Below are 17,617 nucleotides of genomic sequence, written 5' to 3'. Positions count from 1 at the left end.
AAAATGTTGTCTTGGATATAACCCTGTTTTGTGACATAACGCTCCCTTATCGGCAGAATTAAGTATGCTGGCTTTATACGTGCTGTTTTATTGATCCCAAATCCAAGGTTCAATTAATTTCTTGTTATAATCCTATAAATTGTTATTGTGCACCCAGATGAATCACAGAAAACAACCGTCATTGTGTAATGCAAAACATTTTCTCTGCAGTTCCTTTAAAAATGACATAATGCTTCAATTTGTTCCTTTTATGCGCCCATGTTAGCCACATTTTCTACAGCTTCAACAACATTTCTTCTTGGTTATAGTCTCAAAATCTTTAAAACGTGTCTCTCATCTATCCCAAACACAAGAATTTGATAGCCAGATTCATATTATGAGTAAACTTTACAGAAAAGATGACTGACAAACTCTAAGCTGCAAAAAATTGGATAGAATTTAAACATTTCATGAAACCAGTGAAAGAGAAGAAACTTTGAATCACTTGTTCTGCTTTAAGCTGCGAGTTGGCACATGCAGGAATTAGAGTCGCTGTACTCTTAATTAATAAATACATAAAACAGGAATCATCTTTAATAATAAAAGCATAAAAAACGTACCTGTGTGATGTTTACAGTGAAAGAGGATGAACTTCAGGCGGTGCAGCTCCTTCTCACGACCCGAGTGGAGAGAAATGCAGCTCAGGTTTCTGGTGCACTTCAGTAACAGGTCTCTCTCTCCTCCCTCCCTCCCTCCCTCCCTTTCTCCCTCCCTCCCTCCCGGCTCTCTGATTCCCGGACTGACTCTGTTTGAGCTTCCTTCCTCGAACAGCCATGAGAGCACCACTTTCTGTTTTGGATTTCTTATTGTAACCCACTTATGAACGCTGTGTCATTTAATGTTTCTCCTCCTCAGTCGATATCGGAGCACAGGCTGTCCACATCATCCAGGTAGAAACGTGGCCATTGGCCAACATACAGCTCCTGTGTGTGTGTTTACTGAACTCTAACTTACAGTTTTACACGTATAGTGAAAACCTTTTTTTCTGGTCATTGTGCACCCACTTCACATTTGGCATGTCTTATGGTCCCAAAAAAAAAAACTTGGTACAGTGCTATAAAATTGAGTCGATGCAATGCCCAAGTTACTTAAATTGATCCTAATACAACATGTAACTTAATAAAATCCCCATGCATGTTACAGTGCCTGAAAATGTAACATTCAGAACGTTGTTTGTATAGTCCTGAAAGCTGTCATTGTGCACCCATTTCCCCCCAAATTTGGCATGTCGCAACTCCATCCATCCATTATCAATACTGCTTATCACGGGGGTGCTGGAGAGGCGGGGTTACACGCCCCAGGTCACCAGTCAATCACATGATTGACACATATACCCCTTTCCCACTGAAATTAACGCGTTGACACGGGTATTTCAGACCAGGGAAGACCTGTCTCATGTCTCTTTTCCCATTGCCAGTGAAGTCTCCTCCTGGCGGTCTCTTTTTTGCTGCGTCACAAACGCGCCCGAAACGGTTAGTAAACAGTGAAGATGTTACGGTGGTTAGGTCTTTATTGTATCTATCACTCATTCAGTCTGTTTATCAAACTCGGCGCCGACAAATGTGGAAAGATGTTGGAGCGCTGCTCGGGCGGAGACGGGCGGAATTTGTAGCTGAGATGTCGAGGAGTCGCAGAAGTATAGCATTGCGTTGGAAAGGGGGCGTGTCGATCGGAGCCGAGGCGATAATTACCCGTCATTTGACCCGGGTCTGAATGCCGACTGTAACCTTTCCCACTTAACAAAAAAGCCGGGTGTCGGCAGGTTTATTGACCAGCGGGAAAGCGGCTATAGAGACAGACAACTGTTCACACTCACATTCACACCTACGGGCAATTTATGAGTCAGCAATGAACCTTACGAGCATGTATGTTGACTGTGGGAGGAAGCCGGAGTACCCGGAGGGAACCCATGCATGCACGGGGAGAACATGCAGACTCCACACAGAAAGGCCCACTTTGGCCGAACCAGGGTTTCTAACCATGAGGCAACAGCGCTAACCACTGCACCACCGTGCAGTCATGTTACTCAAGATGTTCATTTGGTGTTTTGTCCTCAAATGTTGTTATTTGACTTCATCCTGCAATTTCCCCCCCAATAATCCCGCGACATGCTGTAGTTTCAGGAGTGCTTGCACGTGCAAAGGACAGTTGTTTAGTGAATGCATTTATTGTGACGGTGCACGACAGTCCCACAAATTAGATGTCAAATCTCCAGTATAATTGCTGCCCCCTGTCTCCACAATGTTTTATAGCGTGCAGATTAACACAGAGAAGCACTCGTGAAATATAATCCAAGTCTACATATATAGTTACTATAGTTTGTTACTGCAGACCCAGATTTGTGTCCCCAACAATCGTTTTTAACAATTAGACATTTTGTCATGTTTCTCCAGAAATCGAACATTACAGTGTCAACATCTCCTGTAGTTTCAGCTGCTCATGCCAGGGAGGGACAGTGGTGTGGTGAAGACATTTATTGGTCTAAAAGAAACTGTGATCAATAATTCAGTTACATCATTTCAAATATTGCCTCTGCATATGCAAAATTACAGTTCTGCTGAGATAACCCGCCTTCCTCCTGTCTCGTAAAAACAACACAGGGATGTGACGGCGCTCAGGATGCAGTGACAGCCTTTAAAGTCAGGCACATAAAAGTCACTTCACAGCTTATCTGAAGGGATGAAAATTCACAGACAACTGGGGAAACTCCTACAAACACTGTACTGTGTATATGCTGGTACACACTGACGGTAATTTCCATCATTTTCAGGTCTTTTTCTAAATAGAGGATGTCAGAAATTGTACACCATAAATATCCGTCTGTGTCGAGAGTCCGTATCGACGCCATAAAAGCTCAGTGTCCATTAACCAGGGAGGGGATTGGAGCACAGGGATGATTTCCCATCAGCTGATCTTTGCTGAGTCTTTATCAGACGAGTGACATAAAAAACTAAATAAGGCGATGAGCTGTCTCAAACCAACCATGACGTCAGCCGATGCTTGGTGCTCTGGGGGTGACGAAGTCCATTTGGGACGCTCAGAACGGATGCTCTGAGACGAATATCGTGAGCCGTATGATGGAGCTGCCTCTGAAGTTGATGACGTTGTTGACAGTGACCATCTCCAGGTCCAGCACCACCTCCTTCGGCCCCTTGATTGGCCGAGACAGGACGAGTGTGGCGCTGACGTTACTGGTTTGCTGTAAGAGAAGGAAGACAGGAGAGGAATGTGAGGAATGAAGTACAGGAAATGTCTGAAGGAGGAAATCCAAGTGTCAGGGCTTTGTCATATCCTTCACAACCAGGAAACAGAAGCACAAAGTCATGGGAAGTTAATGTGTTTCATAAGTGCAGAAGGTTATAAATGTGGGCTTTGATTCAACAGAAGGTACACGCCGTATCAACCACACATATCACACACGTATTGCTCCATCTACTGGCTGCACGCTGCACTGAGCTGTCAGGAGATCCATGTTTACATCCTCCACATTAACAGGCGTTGTGCCCATCTGTGTGTGTACTTGTGTTTACTTTGAGTGGAGGAGTTTTTCACAGCAAAGAGCGATCGAGTCTGATGCTTCTGCAGAAAGATCATATTTGTCGAGTAGCTCTGATGTAACGTGACCTCATTAATAAGGACCTTGATCACACGACACCAATCGAGACATTTTCATGCGACTTCACAAACAACTAAAACACACACACGTGCTGTGTCTGCACTTTACACTGATTGCTTAACAATAAAACACTGCAGCTTCCTCTCCTGCTCAGGTTTTTATGCAGACATGATGGACAATGCTCGTCAAAATGCAAGCATTCAGTGGCCAAAGCAGGAAAACTACTTCAACTTAGGTCCGTGTGAAACATGCAGTAAATAATCCACTATAGGAAAACTCTAAATTTCAATTGCAGGCACAGATTTGTTGTCTGTTTGTGACATTCCAGCTTAAAGGAGCAGTCCGCCCTGGGAAACAGCCTCTGTCAGTCAAAGCTGGTGTTCTCTGTAATCGATAGAAGCAATAATATTTGAAATTGGCGCCATAGCTGTGGAGAAAGTTGTACAAACAGCTCGTGGTTTTCGCCCATTCTACATTCCTACAACTCCCAGCGTGCATTGCGCTCCTCCCTCTGAAAGGAACGGCCCAGCGAGAGACGCTGGAGGGAAATACTACCGTTTATCTGCAGGCGACGGCTCAGAGCGGGACAGAATCCAAAATACAACGAGAATATACCGGTGGATCGTCTAAAAGATCTTCAGGTCTGCAGTCTACATTTCAGACCTGATGATTTTGAACGAGACATGACATTTTTACCATAACAGCATTAGCTCCCCGTAATAACATGATAGGGCTGAGGTTGAAAATCGGCAAACTGGCCCTTTAAGGTATTATCATGTTCTTTCATCTTCACCTGCAGGTTAGTGGTAGTACTCACTCTCATGTAAAACTCTCGTCCGTCGTTGCCAGACTTTATCTGGAAGATGTAGAAGGCGCCGGGGTAGCGCGTGGTGGCCTGCATCTGGAAGATGTCTGCAGGCACACTGCGGCCCGACGACAGGTCCATGTGTCGGTACAGAATAGTGAAGGGTTTGTCCCTGCAGGCAGGGTTCTCAGCCGAACACATGCACTGACTGTAGGAGACACAGGGGGAGGGTGAGATTAGGAAAATATAACAAGTCTGGACAGTCTGAGAGGCAGCTGAGAAAAACTTCTAGTGATCCATTTTCCAAGTCTGATATAAAGGATTTTCTTTTCCTGTTTTAATGGACGTAATGTTTTTATGGGTTTCTTGCTTTAATATTTTTTTCTGTTAACAAGGTGGGAAAAAAAGTTTTCAGCGCCCTTTTCTATGTTTTTTTTAATCTGTGAAAACAGGAGACAAAATTGTGTGCTTTTTCTTGTAGTACTCATTTCAGCCACTAGAGGCTTCAGTGCACCACTTCCCCTATCAAAATTTTAACTGAAAAAATACGAGCATAGAGCCTTTATTCAAAGAAAAAAATTCACAAAGCAAAACATTTTCTTGTGAGCTGTTTTAAAGGTGGAAATAAATAAGGAACTGAGGGAGATTCTAAAGAGCATAAACCTTTTTATAAACCGTTTTTTACCCCTAAACACTGGACAGAAAAACAACTTAGAACAGACATAAAATGGATCAGAATTATTTTTCTCACTTCCTCTGAGGGCTTCGGTTTATAGATAAATAAATGAGTAAATAAACAAACTGAGGATTAGGTTGTTTGTGTGATCATGACCATAAACGTAAAAGAACATAGATGAGGATGCATTCAGAGGATGAAAAACAGTGTGGGAGAAATTGGAGTACTCACTTGTCACTAACTTCGATGTAGGGAGTGAGACACTGTAAAGGATTCAGGCATGTGTAGCCTCCCTGGAAATTGAAACATACTTGTGCTGTTGTACAGGTGTTGTTACCAGTGTCACATTCATTGTCATCTTTAAAATCAAACACACAACAACCAGAGTCAGTTAAAACGTCATGAACATCATCATCATCATCATCATCATCATCATCATCATCATCATCATCATCATCATCAGAGAAACAACATCCAGAAAGCATCGACAATACAGTTGAAGAGCACATGTTAAGGTGATTTAAACCATAGACTGTATAAAAAGATGGCCGACATGACAGTTCCCTATAAGTGAAGCCAAACCCTCTCTGTCGGCCCCTGCTGACTGGCTGCAGTGTAGCTCATAAAGCCCGCCTCCTCCATGTTAACAGATGGGACATGAGTCAAACTATAAAATCAAAATACACGTCAAATACATTTTTCTCAAACATGGTTTCTGTCATTATAGTTAGTTCTTATCATGCTGATTTATGTCCATGTGTTCATTTTTCTGACAAGTTCACTTTTAATTAGTTATTTGATGCTATAAAAAGGGGGTGTGGCCTCATGATTGACAGCTCTGTGGACAAATGGGGCTCTTGCAGCGTTCTGTTCCCGAGCAGCAGAGTAGAGGAGGAATGGGGAGAGGAGACGTAACTAACACAAACACTACAGTCATTGAACTTTCCATCAGCGTGAATATCTGCTTCAGACCGACACAAGAAGCTGCTCTGCTGTTAAAGACGCCAACGTGCCGGATATTTGGCGGTTTATCAGAAAGTTAAATGTGTTTTTTGGTTAGCGGAAAGAGCGGGACACCGACTGATCTCTACTGCACAGACTCTGGCGCCCGCCTGGGGGAATTTTGGCTTCAAATAAGTAAAATGAGAGTAGATGGAGACGCAACGTCCATCTTTTTATACAGCCTATGATCTAAATACTTTCAAAGATTTAAAAACATTAGCTTCCGTAAAAACCTGATGATCAATTGTCAAGCAAGTTGTCTTAATGCTAGCTTAAATTTCCCATTAATATCGTCATTGTAGCATTGCAGGTGCAGGTGCAGATTTGCACCATTACACAAAGTTAAACATGTGCGTCACTGTGCACAACAGGCAGTTTAAATGCATCTTTATAAATATTGTTGCCTTTTACATTTACTATTCAAGTATTGCCTTCTCAACTTTGGCCAAGCAGACATTAAAAAACACTTTAATTCAGCTCCTGTAAAGTAGAGTCGCTGTTATTTCCTGAGCTTCACCTTCACAGCTCCGGCCGTCCTCATAAACATAATATCCCGGCGGACAGATGCAGGAGAAAGAGCCGGGAGTGTTCACACATCTGTGCTGACACAGAAACTCAGAGAAGCTGCACTCATCCAGGTCTACAGGGAAGAAAAAGAACCATTAATAATCATAATAACTTACGTTTAGCTTCAAAGATAAAGAAAAGAGAGCAGATAAATCTAAAATGTATTAAAGCTTTCCTATAAAAGAAAGTTTTAAGAGAGGATTTAAAAGAAGCTAAAGATGTGGTCTTATTCTGCAGAGTTTCCACAGGCTGGGTGCTCGGACTTTAAAGGCCTGTCACGTTTAGTTACAAGCCAGGATCTAGGAAGCATGAAAATCAGCATCTACATCCAAGGTTCATCCGACAGGTTGACGAGGACCGGCTTCCTCTCACAGTCCACAGACGTAGAGCTTTAAAAAGGATTTAATGTGAATGTGTTTGTATATCTAAAGCAAATACCCATATATCTATAGTGGTCTGGTAATATACCCTCATCCATCCATCCATTATCTATTAGGCTTATCCTGTTCAGGGTTGCGGAGGGCTGGAGCCTATCCCAGCTGTCATTAGGCGAGAGGCGGGGTTACACCTGGACTGATCGCTAGTCAATCACAGGGCTGACACACAGAGACGGACAAGCTTTCGCTGGAGCCGAAGTTTCATGTATAAAACTGAAAGTAAACTTAAAGTACCTGAAAACTGTATTTAAATAAAGTACTTTTCACCACTGCTGGTCAGACAGTTAATAAAAACACATCCAGCTCGTCTCACCGATGCAGGAAGTACCATCAGACGCTAACTCGAACCCTTCGTCACAGTTACACATGAAGGAGCCGTAGGTGTTGAAGCAGCCGTGACTGCACGGTTCATCTTCACACTCGTCCACATCTGCAGGAACAGCAGAGGGCGAGAGTTTAAGAACACAGAATGGAAGAGTGCGTGTGTGTGTACCTCTGATTATGTGCACGTTTCTGCGCACGCGCGTGTGTGTGTGTGTGTACCTTGACAGGTCCTGCTGTCTGGGTTGAGGATGAAGCCGGAGTTACAGGAGCACGAATAAGAGCCGGCGACGTTGGCACACAGCTGTTGGCAGTAACCATAGCGACATTCATCAATATCTGGTTGAAAAGAAAGAGACAAACTCGTGTGAACAAAAACATGTATATAAAAATATAAATGACCCATGTAGGTCTGCTTACTGTGTGAAAAAGAACAGCTGACTGAGCTGCTTTACTGCACGTAACATGAAGGGGGCGCTGTTCCTCTGGAGGAGCGCTGAAGCTGTCAGAGGTCACGATGGCATTTTAAGCCAAGACAGGAAGCAGGATTATATTTTCTATATCATCCTACAATGTTTACAAGTGATTGAGTTCAGATTTGAGGACATTGCTGCTCTGATATCTGCTCTTGGTGGTCTCAATGGTTTACAGTAATTATACCAGAGGGTAAGGGGCTACTTAGGTGTTGTTTTTTTTACCTTAAAGGCTGGCATTACTTTTAAAAGTATTGAAAAACACATTTACAAAAAGTAGAAACCTTTTTGTCTCATTAAATAAATACTTTCTCCTCCGGTTTTTAAGGTTGTTTTAACCCTATTTTTCCAATCAATCAATCACAATCAACCTTTATTCATACTCGAGAGATCATTGAGGGGCAACCCTCAGTTACAATGATATCGAGTTAATACAGAAACAAGTAATAAGACAAACAACACATTTGAAGAATCAGACAATGCATTGATAAAAAGGCCATTAAAATCACCAGACCAGTTAAGACAGTTAAAAGTAAAACGTGTATTAGATGAAGCCTAAAACGTACTAAAATTGTCACTTAAATTCAGTGATTAAAATGGGAATATAAAAATTTAAATAAGGTTCACTTGTCAAACAATGATGCCTTTTTGCAAAAAAAATGTGACTTTCAAATGTCCGAGTGTTCCTTAAATGCACCATAAGCAGAATCAGAATCAGCTTTATTGACAAGTAGGATTACACGTGTCAGGAAATTGCCTGTCTTGGTGCTTTATTGCAAAAAAACAAGACAGCAACTTTAAGAGAAAATATAATAATCAATAAAATGTAACAAAACAAACAGAAGGAATGTGCTGAACATAATATAGAACATAATATAGAACATAATATATATGCACCAACATGAGCGTAAACCTACTCTGCTCAGTGTGGTGGCGTTCACTCACCCTGACACTGCCCCCCGATGAGCCAGTATCCCTCAGTGCAGGAGCAGGTGTATCCACCTGCCGTGTTGATGCAGACCTGGGTGGGGTTACAGTGATGAGAGTTTGTCTCACATTCATCGATGTCTGCAACACAGAGGCGGAGCAGAGACACAAGGGGGCAGTGTTTATTAATCATCATCATTTATCAGTTTAAACATCAGACCACAGACTGTAGAACAAGATGGACGACATGACAGCTCCCTAACAGTGAAGCCAAAGCCTCTCTGTTGCCCCCTGCTGACTGGCTGCAGTATAGCTCATAAAGCCCGCCTCCTCCATGTTAACAGATGGGACATGAGTCAAACTATAAAATCAAAATACACGTCAAATACATTTTTCTCAAACATGGTTTCTGTCATTATAGTTAGTTCTTATCATGCTGATTTATGTCCAAGTGTTCATTTTTCTGACAAGTTTATTTTTAATTAGTTATTTGATGCTGTTAAAATCATGATTGACAGCTCTGTTGACCAATACGGCTCCTGCAGCCAATCATTTCCGGATTAGCAGAGTGGAGGACGAACGGTGAGAGGAGACGTAACTAAAGCAATCACTACAGTCATTGAGGTTTACATACCTGTGAACGTTAACCTCAGACCAACACAAGAAGCTGTTCTGCTGTTAAACACGCCGGCGTGCGGGATCCTTGCTGTTTTATCGGTGAGTTAAGTGTGTGTTTTGGTTAGCGGAAGTGGCTACGGCTGCTCCACCCACCGATCTCTACTGCGCAACTCTGGCTCCAAATGACATCACCATCGTAAGATGGCAGCGCCTGTCACGGGGGCTATTTTGGCATCACTTTCGTACAATGGGAGCAGATGGAGCGGTGTCGTCCATCTATATATACAGTCATTGCATCAGACATATAGACAGACAGAGACAGATACTTACTGTATTATTATACAACATTTACGTGTGATTATATCAACAACACTTAACTTTATTTAAAAAGCACACTTCATACAAACATGCAGCTCGAAGTGTAACACAGACAGATTTTATAACATTACTATAACAGTGATAAAAAATGAAAGTTGAGACAGAAAAGTCTTTAATTTCTGATGAAAACGCTCAGAGAGTTTCACACTCTGATATCCAGAGGCGGTGAGGAATATAAGACTGTTCCTGGCCGCGTAGTGAGAAACATCTTTTCAAGCATCGGTCGACAGCTGTAAGAAATGTTACTGCTCATGAAAGAATGACAAATATGATGCAGAAAAAACATGAAAACACATCCACATGTGGGTTGATTGTGTATTTAGTTGGAAGCACATGGATGATATTGATTCCTGTGCTCTGAAGTTTTTACTTTCTCAGAGAGACATTTTATTTCATTGGCTGCTCTCGTTTCTGCGTTTGCGTGGGGAAGGCTAGATGTCTTTTTTCTGCACGCTGCACAAAACCTCCCGATGGCGGCTCCGCGGCAGCTGTTCGGTGCTGCATGCCTTGCTCAAAAGCATGTCCACTCAACTTCCCCTGCTGCCTCTGAGACCGCGCCGGCATCTCTCTCATCTAAAGTCTGTTTCTCTAACACTCAGGTTTTCACCATCCTGTGTTTAAAAAAGCTGTTAACAAAACAGCTCACTTGCCAATGCAGCGTCGACTGACAATTGTGTTTGTGCAGGATTAAATAATTCTCAGATTACAATCTGAATTCCTGCGACGCCCTTGGAGCGGCTCTCGCTCTACATCATAATAGCCACATTTCCTTATGAGGATACGACAAATGAAAAATTCCGACCTCTGTTTGTGGTTCTCAGACCATGAAGTCACCGATCTCTAGAAAACCGGTGGGGGAAGAGGGTGGGGGCCCGGCTCTCTGTTTGCTCAGGCAGCTATGATAAGCGATAAAGTCTGTCGGGGGGACCGTTGGCCTTTGTGCCAACTTGGACCACCGGCCCTTCACGGGGGTGGAGGGGCCCGGAGCGCTCGGGCCCCCGGCCAACAGCTACACGGCCCCGGCACCTGCATGCAGTTACGAGTGAAGACCTCTGTGAACGATCTTCATCTGCAGCGCATGTGTAGCCTTACCGCAGATCTCCAACGTACACACAGCTCAGCTCCTTATATAGACTGTTTCAGGAGCTGCCGGGGTCATCGCCGGCAAACGTCATCAGCTTCAGGGATGACATGACGGAGGGAATTTGTTTGAAAGGCCCAAGTGTTGGTCAGACGCAGGAAAAATCAGGAGAACTAAACTAAAATGTTTCCAGCTGAATCCTTTTACTTCTGGTTAATCTCCATTTTAAAGATAAAGATGGCTGCTGTGTTTGTTCCACATGAAAATACAGTGAACACACAAGGCAGAATGTGATCAGTGTGTTTTGTTTTGTTGTCAGATCAACTATCGTGCATTTTCAGTTGGGTCCAAAAGCCCACAAGGTTGGAATACTTTCTCAAGCCACAGAGGAGCATGTAATCCTTTAACTCAAGTGAAAACATAAAAATCCCCCAAAACTGGAAATACGAGCGGAAATGAACCGAGCGGCCCTGCGTGAGATGAAAAACACGACAGGAGGGCTGAACAGGCAGGATTCACTTACTTACACTGGTTCATGGTGCAGCTGTCATGTTGGGCCTGCAGGTAGTTTTGGTTTCATGTGGAGAAGATTTTACATGTTCCAACCAGATGATGGAAAAGTTGTCTGAAGAGGTGCAGAAGTAAACTGTGCTGGACATTTTCTTTTATTAGTATACTTAGCTAAAACTAAACAGGATATAACACGTTAGTTAGCGACTTTAGAGGTGCAAGTGGCCGTTTTCACCTTTTGACAGAGCCAGGATATCTGTTTCCCCCTGTTTAGTCTTTATGCTAAGCTAAGCTAACCGGCTTCTTGCTCATGCAGACATGATTGTAGTTTCAATCGTCTCATCTGATGCTCAGCAAAATTGCAAATAAATGTTTCTTAAGTTGTCAAGCCATTAAAATAAAGGAGCAGCTCGCCCCTGGGAAAAGCAGCTGTCAGTCAAAGCTGGCGTTCTCTGTAATCAATATTAAACGTCTGTGTGTAAATTGTGTGACCTGTCTTTGTAGTGTTCTCTGATGTTGGAAAAACAAACCTGTTAACGCATCAAAGTGAACCCAAAGGCTCATTTGATCTATTGTTCTCCAGACTGGTGCCATTAGTGACACTGATGGAGCACAGTGCCATTAACCTAAAGACAGAGCGGTGTTTGTTGCAGGGTCAGACAGGAAGTTACAGTCTGTGTATTTTCTAGCCCATAGCAGTCATCATTCAACAGCTCATTACATCACTACACACACACACACACACACACACACACACACACACACACACACACACTGAGAGACCAGTCTTGGGGTGTGAGGAGTCGCTACGATTGGCCCCACAGAGGCCTGCCTGTTCTCCAGGCCCGCTCGGGCACTGATCTGGTAACAGATGACCTCATCTTTGGCACTCTGATGCCGTCGTTTACCCAAACAAGGTTGTGAGCAGATTCCCTGACTGGCTTTCTCCGCTAACAAGAGAAACAGTCCGTATTTGTGCATGAGCTACAGCTCTCTGCAGAGAGGGAAAACTGCACTTTATGTGTACATTTTCCACTCATTACAGAATGAGAGAAAAACACCCAAAATGGACTTTAAGGAGGCCACTTACAACAGCCTGTCCTGGCTCCACACGCTTTACATGATTCAGTTAAGATGTATTTAACACAGCTGGAGGGGGGACATCAGAGGCATTGTGTTTATCTGACAGCTGGGAAATCTTGCTGTTGTGAAATTCAACAGAATCAGGAGATTTCCTCACAGGGAGGAGTTGAAGGCCGCTCCGCCCCGGCTGCGCGACAGCTGACACGCCGCTGCAGCGCGCATCGGACAACATCTGTCCCTGTGATCTGATGGATTCATGCTTCCCCCTCGAGTCTTTAACGAATCTTTAATGACTTACTCTGAATCTCAGGCCAATCTAGCTCCACTCTGCCATCTGATAAACAGCAGGAGAAGATGATGGCAAGATGTCCAAACTGTCTGTTTCCCAAAACATTCACTTCTTTGGGCAGAGATGCATTGAAGGGGCTGCAAAGTGCAAACAGCTGCAGCGGGGGACAGACAGCATCCAACCGTGCATCTCTTCCGGGTAATTATGTAGTTCTTAAAACTTCATGTGAACACTCATTACGCTCTTTGGCAGACAAGAGAATCACAAACAAACAGACTCCCATGGCGAACCGATCCGACTTGTTCGGTCCCGATTCAGATACCTGGGCTTTGGGTATCAGCCCAACCGTCAGCCTATCAATGTTTATCATACGCTGTATGCATCACAAATCCCAACAACTGATGCAGAAAACCTTGAATTCTTCCAAACTGCTGACACGCCGCTCTCTCCAAGCGAGCAGATGACCTCACTTCCTTCCTTTGAGCCAAACGACCATTTGAACCGCCTCTGACCTACCAGATAGCATGAGCACGTAGAAGAATAATAAGACATGCCCGGTATCTGCCCCACCGTCACCGATACCAACCAGCGATGTGAGTCAGCATCAGATCCGTGCTTCCCCTCCTCGAAAGCATCGTTGAAAAAAGTGCTTCCAGGAGACAAAGTTTGTCTTTCCATGAGGTGAGTCTTTCCACACAGCCAGGTGGCAGAGCTATCCTTGACCGGGCCCCCAACTTGAACCAAATTCAACCTTGACCTTGGCTGCAGCTGCCCTCTCAAAGTGCAACCAGGGAGATAAAAGCTGAATGTGACACAGACAGACGCAACAAATGCAAGCGGGCAGCTCCCTGAATCACGATAAAAACACGCTTAATGTGCATAAAAGCATCTGTGACTGCAACTGTTGCAGTCGTTCAGCTGTTCTGCCATCGCTGCAGTGCTTTGGCATGTTGTCTCGAAACATGGCACACAGCTTCCTGTCTTGCTGAGGGTTTACAATTTAACAAACATGGTATCACATTCATGTTTTTTCTCATGAACCAAAGGATCAGTTTGAATCTTAAAGCCACTGAGAGCAAAGTAAAACAACCTGAGGAGGAGAAAACTCTCTATCTTTGAACAAGCTGTGACAAACGAGTTGTAGGCAGACAGTTCAACTGAGTTAACAAGCTGCATTCACTTCCTGTGATGTTTCAGAGAACAGGCTGACCTGTGTACAACTGTGAATAAATAAAGTAAAACTACATAAACAACTAAAAACAATGAGCAGCATTTGGGGGAAAACATCTGATAAATGAGACCCACAGATTGGATGAAGTGGCCTCCAGTTCCTGAAACAGTAAACAGCCTCATGAGGAGGGTAAACAGAATCAGACTGATGGAGTGTAACTAAGTATATGTACTCCAGTGCTTTGGATGCTTCTAGTTTACTCCACTTCACGTCAGTGGGAAATGTTGTACTTCTTACTCCACGACAGCTACCTGTTACAATGTTTCATTTAGCAGACGATTTGTCCAAAGCGACGTACATCTGAGAGATAGGGGACACAGACAGGGACACTTCGACATGTACCTGTAGCAGTCGGGGATCGAACCCCCAACCTTGAGAGACGACGACTCCACCACTGAACCACTGCTGGATGGAGTTACTTTACAGATAAAGATTCTGCGCAAAAAACTACATTATAAGCTTTTGTAACACGTGCAAATCTTTTCGGCTTGTACTCTAGTCGGGGCCCTTTGACGAGCTTCAGATGTCTAACAGTTTGTTATCATTTACATCAAAGAGAATTCTTCTGTAAACCTCTCAGATGGTTTCATTTAATATCTGATCGAGGTCCAAAGAGGTACAATTGTCCAATATTTCACAATAAAGCAAAGATTAGCAGAGAGTGCAAAATATGACAACAAACTTGTAAATCTTGATTCTGCTTTTTCCTCTTTACTGACTCCAAAGTGAATCTTTTGAGCCACCAGAAAGCGCCCAAATAGAAAAATGCTCTTCACACTTTATGCATCAGTAATAATGAAATATTCATCAGTCCCAGGAGACATTTTTCTGCAGGACAAATACTTGATTCTTTGGGAACATTCTGCTGCTCATACTTCTGTACTTGTATGTAAGCTGGATTTTGAGTGCAGGACTAACTTTATTGCTACCTCTACCTAGTACCTTTTCCACCTCTGAAACCACGCGAGGCAACTCACCATTACAGGTGCCATCCTCTGCAACAGTATATCCCAGGATGCATTGCGCAGTGGTCCTCACTCTGGGGTAGCTGGGCTCCACTGATCTGGGAACATCCGGGGCGAAGGTGTCTGGGAACCCCAGCGACGGGTCTGGGTAAACTGGCTCGGGCAGGATGGGGGTCTCCGGTCTGTAGGGCGTGTTGTACAGGCTCCTGGGGATGCACAGGTAGCCTCCGTTCTGGTTCACACAGCGCATGTCTCCTCTGCAGGCGTCTGGCAGGATCCGGCACTCGTCCACATCTGGAATACAGAGCGTTTACTGATAAGGCTGCATCCAGGACATCTGTGGGATCCATTTGTGTTCTCACTTTATGAGTGACTCTGTAAGTTTTCACTCCACACCAGGCTCTAAATGACACACACACGTTAAACTTTCACAGTAAGAGAGCAGGAGTCATGTCACTCACCTATACACTGTCTCGCCCTGCGGTCATAAGCAAATCCTTCTGTGCAGGTCTGAGGAGAGATGATCAATAGGCCATTATTTGTGTAGATTAAATCGATATTAATGCAGTATGATTTTCTGTGAGGCCCGGTGCAAATAAAAATCTTATCTTTTTAAATCTGCAAAACATTTGCAGTTTTTGACCGTGACTTTGACCTAAATGAATGAAATCCCTGAAAACATGCACTCCAGGGAAGGAAGGTGTTGCGTTACCTGTCCGTGTCCAGGCTGGATACAAAGCAGAATATATACCAGGGCTGCCAACATCCTGCAAAGATTAGAGTTTTTACACATTTATTCTAACACATGACTAAAGCAAAAACTCCGCTGAGTCCGTTACGCAAAGAAAAGCCAGAAAGTAAAGATGACTGACCTTGCAGAGGAGCAAAACCTGAAGCCACGTATTTCAAAGAGCATGGTTTCTCTCAAAGGAAAGATTTAGACGACCCGTAAATTCTCCCCAAATCCCCTCGCCACTACCCAGCAGGGCTCTCGCCGCCCCCCCTAACTATGCGCCTTTACGCGAAAGTCGACACCAGGTTTTCATTAAGCGCTGTCTGCTCGAGCTGGAGCTTCGGTACATGGACCAAGTGTTGCAGGAATGGCCTTTTCAAAATGGACTGTTCCGTTTCTGCCCGACTCCGTCGACTCTACGAGAGTATTTAGCAATGCAAATTTGTCGAGCACTTTCTCCACAGCTGGATTCAATCACGGAGAGCCAGCCCCCTCCGGTCAGAGCGCACAGCGGCGCGCTCACTCCAACAGGCTGCTACTCCTGCGCTGCTGGGGGGCAAAGAGGCATAAAACATACACAGTGAGTGTCTGTTTTCCAAAGATATAAACAGCCCCCCCCTTCCTCCCACACGATCCCCCTCCCATACAGCTGAATAACAGTGCACATCTGGCGCGGCCAAGGCAAGCCATCCGCGCTGTAGTGGCCACATCTGGTGCGTACGGAAGCGGCTAAGGGCCACATGCATGAAGTCAGAATCATGACTTTAATATTATTTCTAAGTATTCTTTTATAAACATTGTTTTAATTAATTTACTCACAAAATGTTCTCTTTCATCCCAAGTGTCGAGAACTCTGACCTTTTTTATTCTGCATTAAGTTTGTAAAGTTTTTACTTACTTTCATTTAGACGAGAATTATATATTTTTTCCCTTTTAATTGTTTTCTTCTGCAATAAATAAAGTCAGATTTCTGAAAATAAACGTGGATGAAGTAGTTTAAACTCAAAAGTCAAATAAATCTTTCACATGTGGCCCTAATCCTCTTCCGTAGTTTGCATAAATGCCCCTTATAGAAACACAAATGACAACGCACAGCTGTTCAGGGTCAGCAGTAGCTTTATTTGATTCCAAAATCCAATTAAGTCACTGGTTACTAACCTCAGGTAAAGATCATCCAAGTTCAAAGTAATCCAGCTCCGTTTTCCTCTGAGTTTCAGATTTAACATCTACAAAAATTCCTTTACAGCGAGGATTTACAGTTTATACATTTCATCGACACACCTGGAGAGACCCTGTAACATTCCTTCTGCAGCCGATTGATGCCTTTAAAAAATGTGGAGCAGCTCAGTTACACGCTGGCCAGCTCTGGTCACGTAAAACCTTTTAAATGTGCAGTTTTTACATCTTGTAAATATATATATTTATAGTAACCATTTACAATCCTGATTATACATCTATCTAATTAGCAAAAATGCAGGCACTTGACTTCCAAAACTTCCTCCGTGCCCATAAATAGGAAAACGCCACCCATTTACATATATATAACTATATAATAGTACTGTACTTTAACATAAGAGCAGTCTCAAGCTTCTGATCAACCACAGTCTGCAGTCACAGCCACAATCACCACGCTTATTGCATATCACAGTCTGGCTGTCTGGAAAAGACAAGATTTAGCAAAAAATGTCTTTATGGTTTTAACAGATGTAGTGAACCACATAAATCTGCACTCAAGCTCCTGCTGCCAGAGAGGTCTGAGGCGAGTCCCGGATCAGAAACACTTCACTGCATTGTCGAAAAGAGAGAACGACTCAGAAGACGAGAACTAAAAGCTGTAGGTCAAAGGATGGAAACCGAAGGACATGA

At 43.6% G+C, this 17,617-nt stretch overlaps 1 protein-coding gene across 1 annotated transcript; it reads right to left on the bottom strand.

Moving 5' to 3' along the window:
- Positions 1-2,279: 2,279 nt before the first annotated feature.
- On the bottom strand, positions 2,280-16,225 carry fbln5 (fibulin 5). Its single transcript, XM_069661637.1, has 11 exons — positions 15,891-16,225; positions 15,731-15,785; positions 15,480-15,528; positions 15,031-15,312; positions 8,882-9,004; positions 7,686-7,802; positions 7,456-7,572; positions 6,656-6,778; positions 5,368-5,494; positions 4,473-4,668; positions 2,280-3,238 (listed from the first exon to the last, which is right to left on the bottom strand). The coding sequence occupies exons 1-11, from the start codon at positions 15,932-15,934 to the stop codon at positions 3,077-3,079; spliced, it is 1,395 nt and encodes a 464-aa protein (XP_069517738.1). The 5' UTR covers positions 15,935-16,225; the 3' UTR covers positions 2,280-3,076.
- Between the last annotated feature and the right edge of the window lie 1,392 nt (positions 16,226-17,617).

The sequence above is a fragment of the Semicossyphus pulcher genome, unplaced genomic scaffold (assembly GCF_022749685.1).
Source record: "Semicossyphus pulcher isolate SPU_LCO1_2020_fin unplaced genomic scaffold, fSemPul1.0.p SCAF_14, whole genome shotgun sequence".
Taxonomy (NCBI): Eukaryota; Metazoa; Chordata; class Actinopteri; order Labriformes; family Labridae; genus Semicossyphus; species Semicossyphus pulcher.
The sequence above is the reverse complement of the archived record's forward strand: the minus strand, read 5'-3'. Positions and strand labels throughout refer to the sequence as shown.